Genomic DNA, 17730 nt, shown 5'->3' with positions numbered 1-17730 from the left:
TGAGTAACAAGTTAAAGCAGATTGAATCATAATTGGCTGTTTTCCCTCTTTCCACCCTCTGCCGTTTCAGTGTTGTCTAGACATAAACTAAACAGGGCAGAGCTGTGATGGTCATCTTTAGCATCTCTACTACTTTTTTATTCTGAAAAAGGGATTAAAATGTTGCATTGCTGTAGGACATACATAAATGAGCAGAACTTGATTAAAAATTCTTAGGCAATTGTAACCTGATTTCTGAGCATGGCTCACTGGTGTGTAGGAGGGAGTTTCTGAGCTAGCTTCAAATGACTTGTTGCTGGCAGACAGCCCCGTGTGTTTAAAAAACAAGGTATGTAGAATGACTTAGCATGCTGGCAAGTTTTATATTACTTATAAAACTTCCTCACATAAGAAATTCCAAGATTGTAGTCTTGCTTTGACGCACTGGAGCAGCAATAACTAGTTTTTCCTAAGTTGTGCTGTAGCAACAAAGGCAAAAGGATCCCCTAAGAACTTTTTTTGTTGCTGGCTTTCAAGGTTGAATATGTTTTACAGTAAGCTAATCACTCTTTTTCAAATGTCATTTAATTCCTGACAGAAACAAGCACTGGTAATTTAGATGCTTTTATTGCTTAAAGACTTGGGTTATTGTACCCAATGTTGCTAATCTTTTGTCTGTACATTTCTTCTATTGATCCTGTATTTTCTGAATGAAGTCTGATCACGGTTGTGGTCACCATGTAGTACCATAAATCTGTGTGGGTTTTGGCACATGTATGCCAGTGCTGTTAAGGTGGATGGGTTCAAGGCATGTTGCAAATCAGCAGCAGAATTCTGCTTACCTTGCTTCCCTGGTTGCTTATCTGCCTTCTGAGCTTAAGCACATGAAAGTAAGGGTCTGTACCCTATGTGAAGGATGAGGCAGAGATGCGTATATAACTGTCCGTATTACGGATCCGGGTACTTTTTCTTCTGTATTTATAGACTTAATCTGTCCTTTTCAGAAGTGTGGCTGAACAAAAATTATTGATCATGAAAGAATTAGGATATAGAGGAAGATAGGTGTCTGCTTGAGTCTGTACTAGTGGATCTGTAACCTGGCAGCATATGTACAAAAATCTGCTTTCTAGACTAGTTAAACCTATCCCGTTTAGATATTTGTGTTCAATACAGACTCAGCTGTGCTTGTTGATCTGCTTATCTGCTGTAAGAGCTGATCCCTTTTTCACTCTAATCCAAAACTCAAGTCGAAAGAAAAAAATATGCTACAACGGGGGAAACTATGGAAGTAGGTTGCAAAATATAGTGGCAGAATTGGAAAAAAGTACCCTAAATGCAGAGCCTACTGTTATGCATCAGTATTGCAAGGGAGATGGGAGGAGAAGAGGCTGCCAAAGCACTTCCCCTGGTCGGAATGCCGTTTCAGCCCCACCACGTGCCACAGGGCGGTGAAGTCTTGGCTCCAGCACTGGGGGAGCTTTGCCAGTGACTAAAAAGGGGCCAAGACTGTACCTTGCTTGGGGTAATGGTCTTGTACCTACAGAACTTGTCTGTCAAAGTCAAGCTCATTTAGACAACAGTTCACTTAATAGGTGCTTAATTCCTGACTTATGCACATAGTTCTAGAATTAGGTCATATAAACAGAGCTTCATGCAAGACTTTTTTCCAGTTAAGTTTCTGAAACAGGTGTGGCTTCATTTAAGAGTTTAAGTACTTGGAATTGGATATATGATGTGAATCCCTGGTACTCCACATTGCTCTAAGCCACATCCAGTTTCTTGGCTATTTGAGTTTCATTTGTACACTTTGAGGTTTCAGTCCAACCCTGGTAGCTTGTAGCTGAGTGTGCTCCCTGATAACCACAGCTCTATGGCTGTTTGTAAAAAAATTGTGGCAAAGCTGCATCTGCTGTTTTTCCATGTTTGCTCTCCTCCAGTATTAATGGGTCTGTATCCAGTATTAATGAATCTGGTACTGGCCTCAAAATGCTAGAATGTGAAAGCATTTTACAAGACAACTGTTACTGCTTGAGTGCTTGATTGATGTCACTTATGCTTAAGGACTTGCAATCTGATTTGCATTAGGAGACTTGCTTATGAATGTTCTCAACAGGTAACACCTACACGTCTTCTAGATTCTTTTAAAAGAAACAGCTTCATTACATATATCTGTAGTGTCTAGCTAAAGGTATGTGTAATTAGATAAGATCCTTTTAGTCTTTGTTTCTTCCTAAGTATGCAACACAACCTGTGATCGATGAAATTCCCTCTGGTTCCTGGAACAGTACTTGATACAGTATTTGAAATGCTATATAAAGATGCCGTGAACTTTGTAGCTCAAATGGGAATACCATAGTCCTGTAACTAGTAGTCTGAGGTTTCTTTTCTGTCCTGGGCTGGTGTTGTGGGCTTTTTTTAAAGAAAGAGATGACAGAAATGAAGCTCTATGATGGTTTGGGTGTTCCCTGCCCCCCCACCCCTTTTGGAAATCACCCAGACTAGACTCAGCTGTCTCTGAAAATATGAATGAAGCTTATATTTACAGCTAGCACAATATACGGGCAGATATTTTCAGTATATACAGATATATGCAGAAATATACAAGGTAAAAAAGGTAATACAGAAACACAGCTCCCCTCCCAGAAACCTGAGTCCCCAGGAGGGGCTCTCAACCACCCTTGCACCTTCCCCATACCCCTCTCAACCTTACCCCAATCCCAAGGAAGAATGGAGGTTCAGTCAGGGGGTTAGGAAGCAAAGTGGATTAGTCCAAAATGGAGGGTGAGGTTAGAGAGCAAGATGCAGCTCTGCCAGTTCCCCAGCAGCAGCGAGAGAAGACTCTGTTATCTATGTTTTGCTTTTATTCTTACACATCTTGGCAAGCTTATGAGGGAAGTAGACATCACCATTGTTTTCCTTTTACAGCCTTCAATGTAGTTCTTCTCACCAAAACATTCTGGCTAGCTTCAGACTAGCACAAGCTCTCAAATGGTTTGGAGAAAAAATACAGAATTATATTTGGAGAGATACAGAAAAGAAATTACAAAAGCAAATACAACATCCATGGTGACCCTTTTGAATTTTCCTCCAACCCAAAACTAAATCTATAATCCCCAGTGCTTCAATCCTTCCCCCACCACACCTCTGCCATCCAAGAGGCCTAAACGTAAGCCTCTGGAGACCCCAAAACAGGCCTACTGCTTACATGTTTGTCCCTATGAAAGTGACTCCTGCTTGACATAGGGCAGGAGGAGGAAAGGAGAATGAGCTGGCCTTGCTGTGAGTTTATAAAGAGATAGCAGAGTTATGGGATTGAATAACAGTCTAGTCCCCGGAGGATTTTTAACCCTATAATTATCAACCTGGGACAGCTGACCACTGGGATCTAGGAGTGCTTAAAGCTTTTTCTAGCTACTCTCTCACAAACGGTGTGTTTCAGTAAAGCCGACCTGACCTGCTGGCCAGCAGCTTCTAGAAGGGGCAGGAAAGCTGTGTTTTCCTGCATCTTACTCTTGTCCACATGTACTGTATGGATTTTATGTGAAGCCTTGAAAGGTTTAAGTTTGGAAAGTAACTTCTAAGGCAAAAGTGATAGAAAATCAGTGGCCTTCCCATCCCCCTTCATCTTTAAGAGTACTGTTTAACTGAAGATTTAAGGAAAGACTTTCAGCCAGAAGATGAGGCTTAGTCAATCAATAGATGACTGAAGTTTTCAACGGAATGTAATTAGTCAGGTATTGTATGGTCATGTCTAACTCTTCTATGAGAGCTTCAGTTGTGACTCCTGCTGTTCAGTCTGTGTTGTCTTTTGGTGCTAATGGAAGTGACTAAAGATGTGCAGCAAAATGAGATGTTCTCTGAAGTGCTGTTGCAGCTACAGGCTTGCAACCAGATGGTGTTTGCTAACAAGTTCTGACCTGAGGTTTTTAAGTCTGTTGTGCCAAATAAAAATGCTTTAGTACTAGTGAAAAGACCTGAAATGAGATCTAGCTATGAATTTGTTGAACTTACTGTGTTTGACATCTTCATTGTTGATCTGGACGAGGGGATTGAGTCCAGCATCAGTAAGTTTGCAGATGACACCAAGCTAGGAGCAGGTGTTGATCTGTTGGAAGGTAGGAGAGCCCTGCAGAGGTATCTGGACAGGCTGGATAGGTGGGCAGAGGCCAATGGGAAGAGACTGAACAAGGCCAAGTGCAGGGTTCTACACTTTGGCCACAACAACCCCAAGCAGTGCTACAGGCTAGGGACAGAGCGGCTGGAGAGCAGCCAGGAAGAAAGGGACCTGGGGGTACTGGTAGAGAGTAGGCTGAAGATGAGGCAGCAGTGTGCCTAGGTGGGCAAGAGAGCCAATGGCATCCTGGCCTGCATCAGGAACAGTGTGGCCAGTAGGACGAGGGAGGTTATTCTTCCCTTGTACTCAGCACTGGTCAGGCCACCCCTTGAGTGCTGTGTTCAATTCTGGGCCCCTCCATTCCAGAGAGATGTTGAGATGCTGAAATGTGTCCAGAGAAGGGCAACGAAGCTGGTGAGTGGCCTGGAACACAAACCCTATGAGTAGAGGCTGGGGGGTGTGCAGCCTGCAGAGAAGGAGGCACAGGGCGGAGCTCATTGCTGTCTACAACTACCCGAAGGGAGGCTGTAGCCAGGTGGGGTTGGTCCCTTCTCCCAGAGAAGCAGCAACAGAACAAGGAGACACAGTGTCAAGTTGTGCTGGGGGAAGTATAGGCTGCATGTTAGGAGGAAGTTGTTGGAGAGAGTGATTGGTATTGGAATGGGCTGCCCAGGGAGGTGGCGGAGTCACCATGTCTGGAGGTTTTCAAGAAAAGCCTGGCTGAGGCACTTAGTGCTGTGGTCTGGTTGGTTGGCTAGGGCTGGATGCTAGGTTGGGATGGATGATCTTGGAGGTCTCTTCCAACCTGCTTGATTCTATGATTTTTATATTTCAGTCTTAAAGATGATACTGTGTAGAATGCTTAGTTATGCTGCTCAGAAACTTGCCTCTCCTCAAATGTAGTAAAATGCCAAGCACAGTTTAAAATATTAATCTCCCTTTTTTTTGCCTTGGTCTGTGGAGAGGCCCTAGATGGAAGATGAATGGTTCGAAGTTGGGCAAATTAGAGAAGGCACCAGTGGTTTAGGTTGCTGTAACCCTTCCTCTTGAGGCTGGAATGCAGATGAGTTAATCGTACCGTGTTGCTACTCTTGTAGCACAGCATGAGACTTTATATATAAAGTATGATCAGATAGCAGAGTGTGCTGGACATGCCAAAATGTCTTCCTTTCCCAGACTATTTCCTCTCCAGAGAGGAACAACTATTAACAGATATGAAGACTGAGAAGTAGTGAGTTAATTTACTTTAAGCTCTCTGCAATTACTGTGGAAAGAAGGATAGGAAGAAAAACATAGCTTTTAATTCTTTCCTGGGTTTGCTGCAAGTTCTGAGATTTTTGCCTCTCACTGCTGCTCATTAAAGCTTTCATTTGTAGAACAGGATGTGTAGATTTAGCATTCCACAAGATAAACTGCATATTCTGTGAGACCTCATGGTTGGTGGACTGAAGGAGAGAAGTTGAAGAGCTCTCCAGATAGAAAATAAGATTAGTTTTTAATCATCTGGTGTTAAACTGACTCTTTCGGTAGTGGCTTCTGAACACCAGGTTCTGGTAAAAGGATGGTTGGAGTTGTGTTTGTGATTGAGTAGCAAACTGCTTGGCAGATGCAGGAAGCTCCTATTGCGTTCTGCAGGAGGTAAAGGGCTTGCCCTTTTCTGCAGGGAGCTAACTGCCTCTGAAGTGCTTGGAAGCGGAAGCACCGTTTCTTGAAGATACTCTTGGGGCATTGCCTCAGGGCTTGTATGGATGCCATTAGCATCATTGTGGTTCCTAGCTGCTTACTGATACTGTATTGAAAATAGCTTTGTTTCCAATTTCTCCAACTGAGGTGGTGCATGGTAAGTGAATCTTGCTGTATGTTAGAGTCTTTTCCAGGTCAGCATGTGAAAGTTAGCATACCACACCTTAGTTTGCCAGTTCTACTTCAAATGTTGCATTAGGTGTTGACTTGTTTTGGAGAAAAAGTTTTGTTGAACTTGATCTCCTGAAGAAAATCCTATAAGTAGCCTGCCTCCTGATTTACTCCAGAATCATAAAATTAACCAGGTTGGAAGAGACCTCCAAGGTCATCTAGTCCAACCTATCACTCAGCTCTATCCAGTCAACAAGATCATGGCTCTAGGTGCCTCATCCAGTCTCTCCTTGAACGTCTCCAGGGATAGCAATTCTTCCACCTCTCTGAGCAGCCCATTCCAATGACAAATCACTTTCTGTGAAGAACATCTTCCTAGTATCAAGTCCAGACTTCCTCTGGCACAACTTGAGACCGTCCCCTTCTTCTGTTACTGGTTGCCTGGGAGAAGATCCCAACCCCCACCTGACTACAGCCTCCCTTCAGGTAGTTGTAGACAGCAGTGAGGTAACCCCTGAGCCTCTTCTTCAGGCTGCACGCTCCCAACTCCCTCAGCTTCTCCTCACAGGGTTGTCCTCCAGGCCCCTCACCAGCTTTGTCATCCTTCTCTGGACACGTTTCAGTACCTCAATATCTCTCTTGAATGGAGGAGCCTAGAATTGGACACAGCACTCAAGGTGTGGCCTGACCCGTGTTGAGTACAGGGACAGAATAACCTCCGTTGTCCTACTTATTTGGATTTAGAAAAGTTATATTGATTATTGGTTTTGCTTCCTGACAGAAAGTGAGTAGGCAGATTAAGAACTGCTCTGTCTGTTTTGTTGGGATGTTTTTTTTCTCCCTGAAGTCAACAGTCAGTAGAATATTTTAATTTTTTTTTCTTCTATCTCCTTTATTCTTACAGTATTTGGTATTTAGAGATCTTTTCAAACAGTTTTTTTGCTAAACTCTTGACAAGTTCTTCTAAGACTAATCTTGACTGTGTAGAAATATTAATATTGTAATCAGATCTCTTTTAAATGATCGAAAATCACTTTGTGTTGAATACACTCTGTCGTCTTCTCCGGTTGTGTTCCCTTCCTGGTTCTGCACAGGACTTTGATCACTGTACAGGTTCTTCTCTTGCAATAATCTGCTCAGGGAGGGAGGCAGGCAAGCCAGGTGTTCAAAGCAAGCTGAAATTTTCCATAGGCTAGGAGGTTTAAAGAGTTCATTTGTTACTTTCTTCTAAGTCATGCTTTTGCTGGATGATGAATTCTGAATTAATTGTTTTCTCTGTGTGTATATATGTATAGTTATGACTATTAGAATTTTATATCAAACTATGCTATTAGTGGAGTAAAGGATAGTGATGCAGGAAAATATTTGACAATACAGGAGCTTGTTTCTTTTCTAAGGGAAGTGGTATGTTTGTGGATGACAACTAAAAGTTAGTATTTAATCTTTTGTAGTGACTACCTAGGGAAATGGCAACCTTATAAATATGAGTAGAAGGTGAGTTACAAGGGTAGAAGCCCTGAAAGTGAAATCTGAAGTTTAACTAGTAATCTGAACACTCTTTTAAGTTGTTGTTAGGCTGCATTGAGGACCTTTTAGCTGAAGTGATTGATCTGTAAAAGCCTCAAAAAGTTGCATGAGAAGTCTTAATTCTAAGTGCAGTTTAAGAAGCTGAATTCAGGACTGAGGTTTTTCATTTGCCTTATGGCCACCTTTGATACAGCTGAAAAGTTCTCTTCAAGGCACTGGCTGACTTGCCTGGGGCGTGTAAAAGTCTAGCACTAATAATCTTTGCAGCATGGTCTCACAAGTTATTGTGGTCTCTGCTGCTCAGAAGTGAGCTGAAAATGTAAACAGCTTTTTTTTTTTTTTTTTGTATGCAAGTAGGAAAAAGTTTGTGTTTTGTGGCTGATCAGTAATCAGGCAGATATTCTCCTTTCCACCATGGTATTGAGCTTGCATCAGTTTTTCCAAGATAGACTTGATGTGCTGTGTCCTGGCCTTGAAATAAGGTCCCTACTCTGTGCTTGGTTTCCAAGTTACTTAAAGTGTTCCCATCTTTTTTTTTTTTCAACTTAAGTTATCAAACGTATTGGATGTGACACAAAAAAAGAAACCATGCTAGCTCTCGATTTCCTAGTCTGTCTTGTATTCCAGTAGCCTGGAAAAAAGAGAGCAAGAGCTGAGTTTGACTCTCGGGCTCCATTAATAGGTCTACTGAACATGCTGCTGTGGTGCTTTGGCATCTTGTAGTCTCACCGTTCCTGTTGTCATTAGACTTCTAACACTTTCTGCACGTATCAACTGTGTTTAATCCTTAATTTTCTGTATAATCAGTATTTTCTGTATATTGTAAACTCCGGATAGCTTTTTATATTCTTATAGGCATTGTGTTCATTAACGCTTTCTTGTTCTCTTTTGAAAGGCCCTTCCTTCTTCCATGATGATAGTAGCTGTCTACTGCCCGGTGATAGCAGCTCTCTTTATCGTTTTGAAGATGGTGAATTACCGTTTGCACAGGGCACTGGATGAGGGAGAAATTGTGGAGAGAAACGCTAGTGAACATATGGACAGAGGTGCTAAAACAGAACAAGGCAATGTTTCAGCCAAGAGGAAAGACAGCAATGGGCCCAGGTAAGGTGTCTGCTCATGTTTGTATGCTGCATCAAATGATAAAAGATCCTGCCTTCATCAGATGTCTCACTGGAATGGTGGCTGAAATAAACACTGAGGGATGCAGAGTTCTCCAGTTCTGAAAGACTGATCTGCAAAAGCAGACTTACTTACATACTAGGTTTGAAATGATTGATTCGGCTTCATTTCCTAGTTGCTCCCCTAGAGGGGTTCCAGAACATTGGAAATGTTGGAAGCATTGAAACAGTAGCATGGAAAATGTGTGCTGATTAGGACACTAAATAATTGATGAATGCAGCCAGTACAAAGGTTCTTATTTCAGCAGTACACTTAGTTTTGAAAATATGTGGGTCTTTGATAGACACAGTATGTGTTAAGTCCTTTTGTCACTGAAAGGAATGACCAACTGGGTTCAGTTTGCTTAGTTTTACAAAAGCAGGCTACAGTACTTGACTCCAGTCATAGTCTCATTTCAGGAGAACACTGCCTCTGAATTTGGAAACTTAATATTGCTCAGTGATGATGATGCTTCTGGTGTTCCGTCAATAGGAGGTGATTCCTTTCCACAGAACTGTGCTGTTGCCAGCATTAAGTATGTCAGAGGTGTGCTTGTTTTTTGTTTTTTTTTTCCTCTGACCTGGACTATTTTGACAAGGAAGAGCAAAAGATGACTCATCAACAAGGCTAGCCTAACCAGTCTGATCAGACTGTGGATGTATTATGAGGTCTATTATCAAAGCCTCTGCCTGGCTGCAGATCATTCAGACCATCTTGAGTCAGATTGCAACAGCTTTTAAACAAAACTTCTCTTGTGTGTGAGATTTTGGTACTAGTAGCCATAAATAGTTTTGAAAGTGAGGTAACTAGTATGCTGTCCTGACAAAATGTTGATTATGTCTTTTTAAAGGAAGCAACCTGAAACTTTGATGTGGAGGCCTGCTCTAAGGAAATGTGGCTGAAAGAAGCCTTTTACATTTGTTTATCAGGATGCTTAAAGAAAGGAATTGTTACATTGATGCTCTTTGAAATTCTCAGCCTAGAAGTAAAAGGACTTCACTGAGCATATAGGGTACCTTCTCACAAGATAATTCTTGTATCTGCTCTCACCTTGAGTATTGTTAGCAAAAGCCTTTGAAGTTGATATACAGTAATTTCTTGTGTCAATCTTTCATAACCTGACCCTTTTTCCATCTTGTGTTTGGTAACTGAACCTGCTGGATTTAATTGTGACTCCATTTAGATCACTCCATATATTCTACTAAACTGTATTGACCTATTCTGCCAGAATGTGTGCCTAAATGTATATTAATGCTTATTCTGCTTAATAAAATTAATTAAAGTAAACTAGTGGTCTGTTCTGCTTCCATGTAATCTTGCTGACACATCTTTGAGCTGTGATCCTTAGATGTCTTGGTTTGCTGTATTTTTTTTTTTTTTGGTGGTAGTGTTTTTATTCTTTTCTTTTTTAAGTCGTATGGCTTTTGCTTCCAAAACAGTAGCCAAAGCCAAGACTTGGCAAGGGACTTTTACTAGTACTGTGAATTACTTCTGGATGTTTCAGAAGTCCTGTTTTGCCTAAGGAGCAGTTGACATGGGACAAGCATTAAAAGCATTTGTGAGCTCAGACGTAGAGGTTAGTTTGATGCTGTGTGTCCTGCTTGCCAACTAAAGTTTCATTAACTTTTATATGATCCTTGTTCCCACTTTCAGGTCTCTTAACTAGAACTGGGAACAAGGTCAATGCAGAAATTACGGAGTTACTTTTTGGTAAGTGGGATGTACAGTATATACTAATCTTTGCCTGGAAGCTTACAAGAACTCTGAGATAACATTTAAAGCAGCAGAGGGGCTGTAGAGCAAGCGTAATACTGAGCTGGCACCCGTTTAGTGAATTAAGTCAGAACACAAATGAAAAAAAACTTCCTGGAAGAAAGCGTGTGCAGGATTTTAGTTGTTTCAAAACTCTGCTCCCCTAACATAAGGTGGGTATAGGAGAGGTCTGAGCAAACATCCTACCTTAAATATTTGTGTAATCAGAAGATGAATTTTGGTACCTTAGGTTACAGCATGTGATACCAAATAAATACCTAGTGTAGTATGCATAGCTGTCCTAGAGTTTTCACCACACTACACACCCTCCCTGAAACCCCTTTAGATACAAATACTGGTATTTTTGAAGGATTAAGCAATAGTCTGGTTTCTGTTTAGAAGTTCTGTTAGGGAATTTGTTTAGCTTTGAAGAACTAATGTTGCTTCTTTCTGATGATGTTTATCTGTGAAGTACTGCAGTGTCTGCTTTCAGTACTTCACAAAAATTATGTGCTGACATTTATAGGTTTCAATTAACTGCTTATTTATCTTCAGTTCACATGGGTTTGTGAATAGTATCTAGTTTTGTGAGGTTGGTTTTTTTTGGATAGAAGTTTAACATGGTTAATTCAAGAACAACTGGCTGTTCCTCAGAGAATGCCTTAGTTGGATTTTTGCCTTATCCTCTTTATAAAAAGTTGCAATTCTCTATTTTTTTTTGAAAGAAGCTACTCACAATTTAGAGACAGGAATGTGAATTACCTTGTGTAGCTTCTAGTGAAGTTGCTGCATTCATACTTGGGGTGATGCTACTAATGCTTCTGTGAGGTTTAGTGGAAACAACTAATGAGGATACAGGCTTCTAATACCACATAAAAGATGGAAGGAGCATTGCAAGTGTTGGGTATCGGTGGACACTTGTAGCTAACTTAAAACGCTTGAGTCTTGTTTTTGAGGCTATGAATGTGGCATCTTTTTACTGTCAGTGACCACAATGGTTTAAAGTCTCAAAAAACATTAACCTGATGATACTGCTGTCCCCTATCTTCATCAGTATGAAGGGGTCATAATCACAATGCTATGTGAATTTCACACATTCTTCTGTAAAATTAAACTGTTGGTTGGAGAGTGTTTCAGCTCTGAGTTGCACAAACTATTTAAACAAATATGATCAAGAGAAATTAAAAATTAAAAAAAAAAACCCTACAGAACCTCCAAAAAACAACCCAAACCCCACAGCTCTCCACCTCTTGCCTTTTTGCTATTTCTTCTCCTTACAGCTTTCTATAGCTGTCAGACCTTGGAGTTGTTTTGCCTTTTTAGCTTTATAATTAGTGATTCAAACTTTGAAATTATCATGGTCTAGCATGCACAGTGCATGCTGTGATGGTCCTGTGTTTTGGGAGCTGCCTCCTGGTTACTCTGTTTTAGTTGGAAAATAAGGACAGCAGATGGTCTTCAGAAGAAAAGAATGAAACTCTTCCTCTGCCATCGTTAATCAAAATGGCTCATTCCAGGTTCTTCCTGGAAGTTTTAGTCCGAATACCAGATTTCTGTAGTCAGTAAACTTAAGTGAGGTTTTAAACTTCTGAATTCATGTGGACTTAAAGCCTCTTCAGATGTTGATTAGTTTCTGACACACTAATGGAATATAGCTGCAGCTAGTAGTTTTTAGGTAGGAGAGTTGCCAGTAACTAAAAGTACTAGTTTCAGGTTTGCGTAGTGCGGTCTCTGACACTTTGACAGAATTCTGTTTCAGATAACTGGACATAGTTTGTTCAGTCTTCTCAGTGTATATATTAACTTCAGGGTTTTGGGGTTTTTTTTTGCTTGAAATTTGAGAAATGTGGCACTTGATCTAAGATATGAATTCATCAAACTGTAAGAAACAGATTGCAGAACTTCACAGCAGAAAGGAATAGCTACAACACTAGGAGAAAAGGGCTACTAAAGAGTTCTACATGTTACAAAATAGATCCTTATGCATATAATGATAAATCTTAGAAATATGTACTTCTGCTTGTTCCTGCAGACCTCATTGGTTGTTTGCTAGTAGCTTTTGTTATTCCATTAGTTCCTGTGTGCTGTCACATGATACAGCAGCTGTGAGCATTGGGTTGTGTTGTTGCCTGTGCTGGTATCAGTTTACTTCTAGGCAAAATCATCTCCTTCCACCCTGGCTGATTATCCAGTTCTGTGCATGAGATCTTATTCACTTTTTTTCCCCCTACTTCATAGGGCTTACTATAATAATGTGCAGTGTGTCTGAACGAATTGTTCAAACAAGTAGGGTATTTAATCTTTCTGTGAAAGGCATCTTGGTAGATCTTCAGATGTTATCATTGTTCATGCTGAACTTAAACATTTAGTGAGAAATGTTCAGTTTAGTCTTTAACTTCATTATATCCTTGTGTTTTTAAAATGCATGCTTACATTTGACTAAAGTGGTACCTTTTTATTCTCCTTACCTGGTTCTGCCTTAGTGTAATCGATAATACCAGGTCAGATATCAGGGCTGTGTAACAGCCATCAATAAGAAAGACCACGCTTTTGTTTTGCTTATGAAGTGTACCAAAATGGTGGCTTTTACTTGAGTGTGACTGTAATGGTTCTATTAAATCATGTCTGGTTGTCTCAAGTTCTGTTTACTGAAGTAATATTCCTGATATCAAATATCTTTTCTGTCATGTCTCTGATGTAGGAAGGTTCAGGGGTCTCTTATAACCTTCAGAACCATTCTACATGGTGCATCTTCAGGCCTGTCTAAGATGACAATAACTTCACATGTCATGCTGTGGAATTTATCATGTTTCTCAGATCCTTTAGTCTACAGTTTGTTTATGATATCAGTGGATCAGTGTCCATATATTACAAAAATTATTTGGTGTTGATCTTACAGCGTGAGACTTTTTTTATCTGAGACTATCTGCCTTTAAGTCATACAGTACTTCTATCCATTTCTGGCTCCTCCTTCAGAGGGGTTTAATCTTTCTTTAGTGCAGCTGGAGAAGGGTTTTGCATATGTGGACTTGTCACAGCTCTGAGTCATGGACTGTTAGGAGGCAGTTGTTTACCTTTAGGAAGGAGCAGAGAGGGTCTTTGTTAAATTACACGGCAATTACTTCTTTTCCTAAGTCTCCTTGGTCAGGATGGTTGAAGGGAGCCATATTGGGAGAGGAGAAAAAAAGGATGTCACAAATTCTCTCTCTTTGCATTTAACAGATGATGCTAGTTTGGATCCCTGAGTTGTGTGCCCCAACTTGTCACAGACCGTTGTCCTAACAGACTGCCCCACTTGCTTTTATTTCATAGGTGCTTTACTTTAGCAAGCTGAATTGTGGTAAACTGCAAGTAGTGATGTTGATCTGGAAAATACTTCCAAACCAGTATGTAATAATTTCACCCTTCCAGTATGAAGAGGATATAATATATAAATATATATAGTACCTTGACATATTTCTTGGTAAGGCATGTAAATTATCCAAGTAGAAATTATTTTCTGGTCGAAATAAGTGACTTTCTGTGTCCTTGTATGTCTCTGCCTTACCAGTAACCTCTACTGACTATGTGTGGCTTTGTCAGTGAACCTATCCCTACACTCTGGTCCTAGATCCAGTTTAAGAAAACAATGTGGAGTCCTTTTTCTGCTCTTCAAAAGAGTTGTGCTTAGTACTTACTCTGTCAATTGACTTCTGGGTATTATAGTTGGATCTAAAAGTTATGTGTGTGTGTATAGACACTGGCTGGTGACAGTGAACTTTCACAAGGCAGCAGCTTCTGTGATAGTATGTAGAATGCACCAGGTCTGACTGAGCTTCCTGTGCCACATGGGCAGCATTGGTCTGAGATATCAGGGCGTATTTGAGGCCCTGATACTTCAAAAGGGAAAATTTGTTTTGTCTATGCTGATTGGAGGTTGAAATTTCCTTTTAACTACTAAGTTAATGTTGGAGTGTTAATGTTTTTCTTTCCCCTTTTGTTTCTCTCAGTGACCCTGGCGGAGGAATTGAGATGTCAGAATTCATACGAGAAGCAACTCCTCCTGTGGGCTGTAGTTCACGCAATTCTTATGCTGGAATAGATCCAAACAACCAGGTAAAAATCAACGCTACTGCAGCTGTTGCTGTAGTGCTGCTGACTTGGCAATATGTGGAGTGTTTGTGTTTGTTTATTTAGTTTCAATATTTTTTTGAACTTGCTTTTAAAAAAATTTGTATTAGGATAAACAGTTTAGCTTTCTGTATTTTTTAACTGATCTATTAGGGTGGTATTGCACTCTTCAGCTGCATACATCTTGTTCATCCCACCTTCTGTTCTGTCCCATCAAAAACTGCTCCCTTTTGCTCAATTAGCTTCTATCTGATTGAATAGATCAAAATGGCTCAGAATGTGATCAGATAAGTATCAAGTGGGATCCCCTCTTTTGATATTGGCAAGCTGTTAGATAGCTTAAGCTGTGATTCTCTCCTTAATGTTCTGACTTCATTTTCCTCCTTTATGTTTGTCTTGTTTAGATGCATAATTGGTGAACTTCAGCTATGCTGAATTTGAGGACACTTCTGTTAAGTCTCCCTTAAAGATATTCTCTCCTTATTATCTCTTGCAATGCTAAAAGGCTTTCTGAAAGCTTTTTTTTTTGACAGTTCACACTCTGCAGTTAGAAATGTTAATTTGCTCAAGTACAAAGCAAGGCAAACTGGTAGAAATGGGAAGACTAAGACTGGTTACTTTTAGATGACCTCTGCAAAATCATCATGATTTAGGCGTTTCAACAAGGATGGGAAGAAGGCAGTAAATAGGGGCTGCTGTGCACTACATGGAAGTGCTGAAGAACATGTCTTTATTAGATTTTAATGCCGTTTCATTATGCTCTAGTTGCCTCATAATTTCACTGGGGAAGTGGTGCTGCTGCCTTAATACAGCCCCTAGATCTGTGCATTCAACTTCCATAGTGCTAAATGTGCTGTTCGTTCTATTTGGCTTGTGATGTTTAGCCAGTCATGGCATATTCCTTTTACCAGCTCTTAAGGACAACCAGGTTGACTGGGCAGACTGTCTAGTTATGCTGACATTGAGCAATGCAGCATCATGCTCAAGACAGAGGAGCTCTTTTTCAGTTACTTGAAATCCTTGGTATTAAAATATCAAATCCTTCTAATTAGCTCTCTGAGCAAGCAGATACAGTGTAGTGCAGTGTTATGCTAATGTTGGTGGTTATCTGGATGATGCGCCATTATGCAGCATAGATAGTCCTAAGATTTTCTTTTGAAGAGAGCAGGTATTTAGTAGTATTCAAAGAAACAGGAAGCAATGGTCTGTGTAAGAAGACATAACTATTCTCTGTATCCTGTTTCTTTGATCTTTGGGAAATAAAAAAAAGGTTCCAAATGTATTCAACAGTTCTAAAGTTAAGCATGTGAAGAAGCTCGCTCTGTTTTTCTCTGTGCTTTAATGCTAACAACTATAACACAATTAGTGCCACTGTGAAAGGAAGTATAGTGTTTAAAATGAGTTTATGCTGATAAAACTAGTGCTCACAAGTGCCCCTGGGATTGAATTTGCAGCATCAAAAGGGTGTGTGAACAGTAAGCATGTGAGAGCTGGGTTTTTTTTTGTGTGAGATAGCTTTCCCATGTTGATACACTTGCATTCAGCAAGGCATGTTATTGAAGGGGAAAATAAAAGTTGAAACATGGCAAGATAGATGACTAGAAGTGTGCATGACAGAACAGCAAGGAAAATACATTTAACAAGCTCTGGTTGCTTTTTCTGCATACCATATAACAAACCCATTGTTTTGTAGTATGACTGAATAAAATCTGTGTGTATCTTCAGATGATTTGAAGTTTGTTGTGCTTACAGTCAACTGTTTGTAGACTTAGGCTCTCTTTTCCCCAGAGTCATTTGAACTAGGGGCTTTTGAAAAGCAGCATGCCAATAAGTATAAAGTCAAGTCAAACTGCCATCTTTTTTATGCATCTTGCATACAGATTTTACTTTTGAACCTTCTCTTATTTCTGAGTGATTTCAGTTGACACTTTTTGGATGCTGCTCAGAGAAGTCGTATTGGAAATATTATTGAAGGAAACTAAATTCCCTTTAGCATCTCTGCAAAACAATTCACTGCACTTTACAGCACATGTAGAAGGCTGCAAACCCAAACAGCTAGCTCATTTTCATATGAGGAGGTTCATGCCTTCTGGTTGGCAAATGAACTTGGCAGAAAAGCAGATACTATAAGTTTTGAAATGTGCTTGTAAGAAATATCCAAGAATAGGTCAAGGAATGCTGCAGTCTTCCATTAACAGTTCATGTGCTTTGAGGTAACAATAATCTGTGTGCTTGGAAGCTCTTCAGAAGAAAAACTACTTTTGCATGAATGAGAGGGAGGAATAAGATGCAGTAAAATAAATAGATAAGACTGATGTAAGTTTGTTCAGCTGACACCTGGGATCATTCCACCATATCCCTTGTTCATGCTGCTGCAGTTTTCCACATACCAACACTTAGGTCCTTTGGTTACCTAGTCACTGAGTCGACTCTTGACAGATCTCAGAACTAACCCTGGTGAAAATACATGTCTCTTCTGGTGAGAACCATTTATGGGTTTAACTTGGTATGTACTATGTCAAGCAGATAAGTTTTATACATGGTGCTTTCCTTAAGTTAAGGCAGTCCTGATGGCTTCATTAAATATTCAGTTTTACAGCAGCAGTTCATAGAATCATAGAATGTCAGGGGCTGGAAAAGACCTCAAAAATTCATCCAGTCCCCCTACCAGAGCAGGATCTCCTATACCAGGTCACATAGGAATGCGTCCAGGTGGGTTTGGAATATCTCCGTAGAGGGAGACTCCACAGCCTGTTCCAGTGCTCTGTCATCCTAACAGGGAAAAAATTCCTCCTCATCTTTAAATGAAACTCCCTGTGCCTCAGCTTGCCCCCATTGCCCCTTGTCCTGTCACCGGGCACCACTGAGCAGAGCCTGGCTCCAGCCTTCTGGCACTCACTTTTACACACTGATAAACCCTGTTGAGGTCACCTCTCAGTCTCCTCCAAGCAGCACAGCCCCAGCTCTTTCAGGCTCTTCTTGTAAGAGACATGTTCCAATCCCTTAATCATCTTTGTGGCTCTGCAGGACTCTCTCAAGCAGTTATGTGTCCCTCTTGAGCGGGGGGGCCCAAAACAGTACTCCAGATGCAGTCTCAGCAGGGCAGAGTAGAGGGGCAGGAGAACCTCTCTTGACCTACTGGCCACACTCCTTCTAATACACTCCCAAATGGCATTGGCCCCCCTGGCCACAAGAGCACATTGCTGGCTCATGGTCAACCTCCCATCCACTAG

General features: G+C 40.6%; 1 protein-coding gene across 7 annotated transcripts in view; it reads left to right on the top strand.

Moving 5' to 3' along the window:
* Nucleotides 1-17730, top strand: part of PCNX1 (pecanex 1) — a 95639-nt gene that overhangs the window by 2229 nt on the left and 75680 nt on the right. For all 7 annotated transcript variants that reach the window (XM_064143370.1, XM_064143362.1, XM_064143326.1 and 4 more), the window contains exons 2-3: nt 8370-8578; nt 14377-14482. In XM_064143370.1, the coding sequence (XP_063999440.1) occupies nt 8370-8578; nt 14377-14482 (315 nt within the window). The remainder of the gene's footprint in view (nt 1-8369; nt 8579-14376; nt 14483-17730) is intronic.

The sequence above is a fragment of the Pogoniulus pusillus genome, chromosome 1, assembly GCF_015220805.1.
Source record: "Pogoniulus pusillus isolate bPogPus1 chromosome 1, bPogPus1.pri, whole genome shotgun sequence".
NCBI classification, from domain to species: Eukaryota; Metazoa; Chordata; class Aves; order Piciformes; family Lybiidae; genus Pogoniulus; species Pogoniulus pusillus.
The sequence above is the reverse complement of the archived record's forward strand: the minus strand, read 5'-3'. Positions and strand labels throughout refer to the sequence as shown.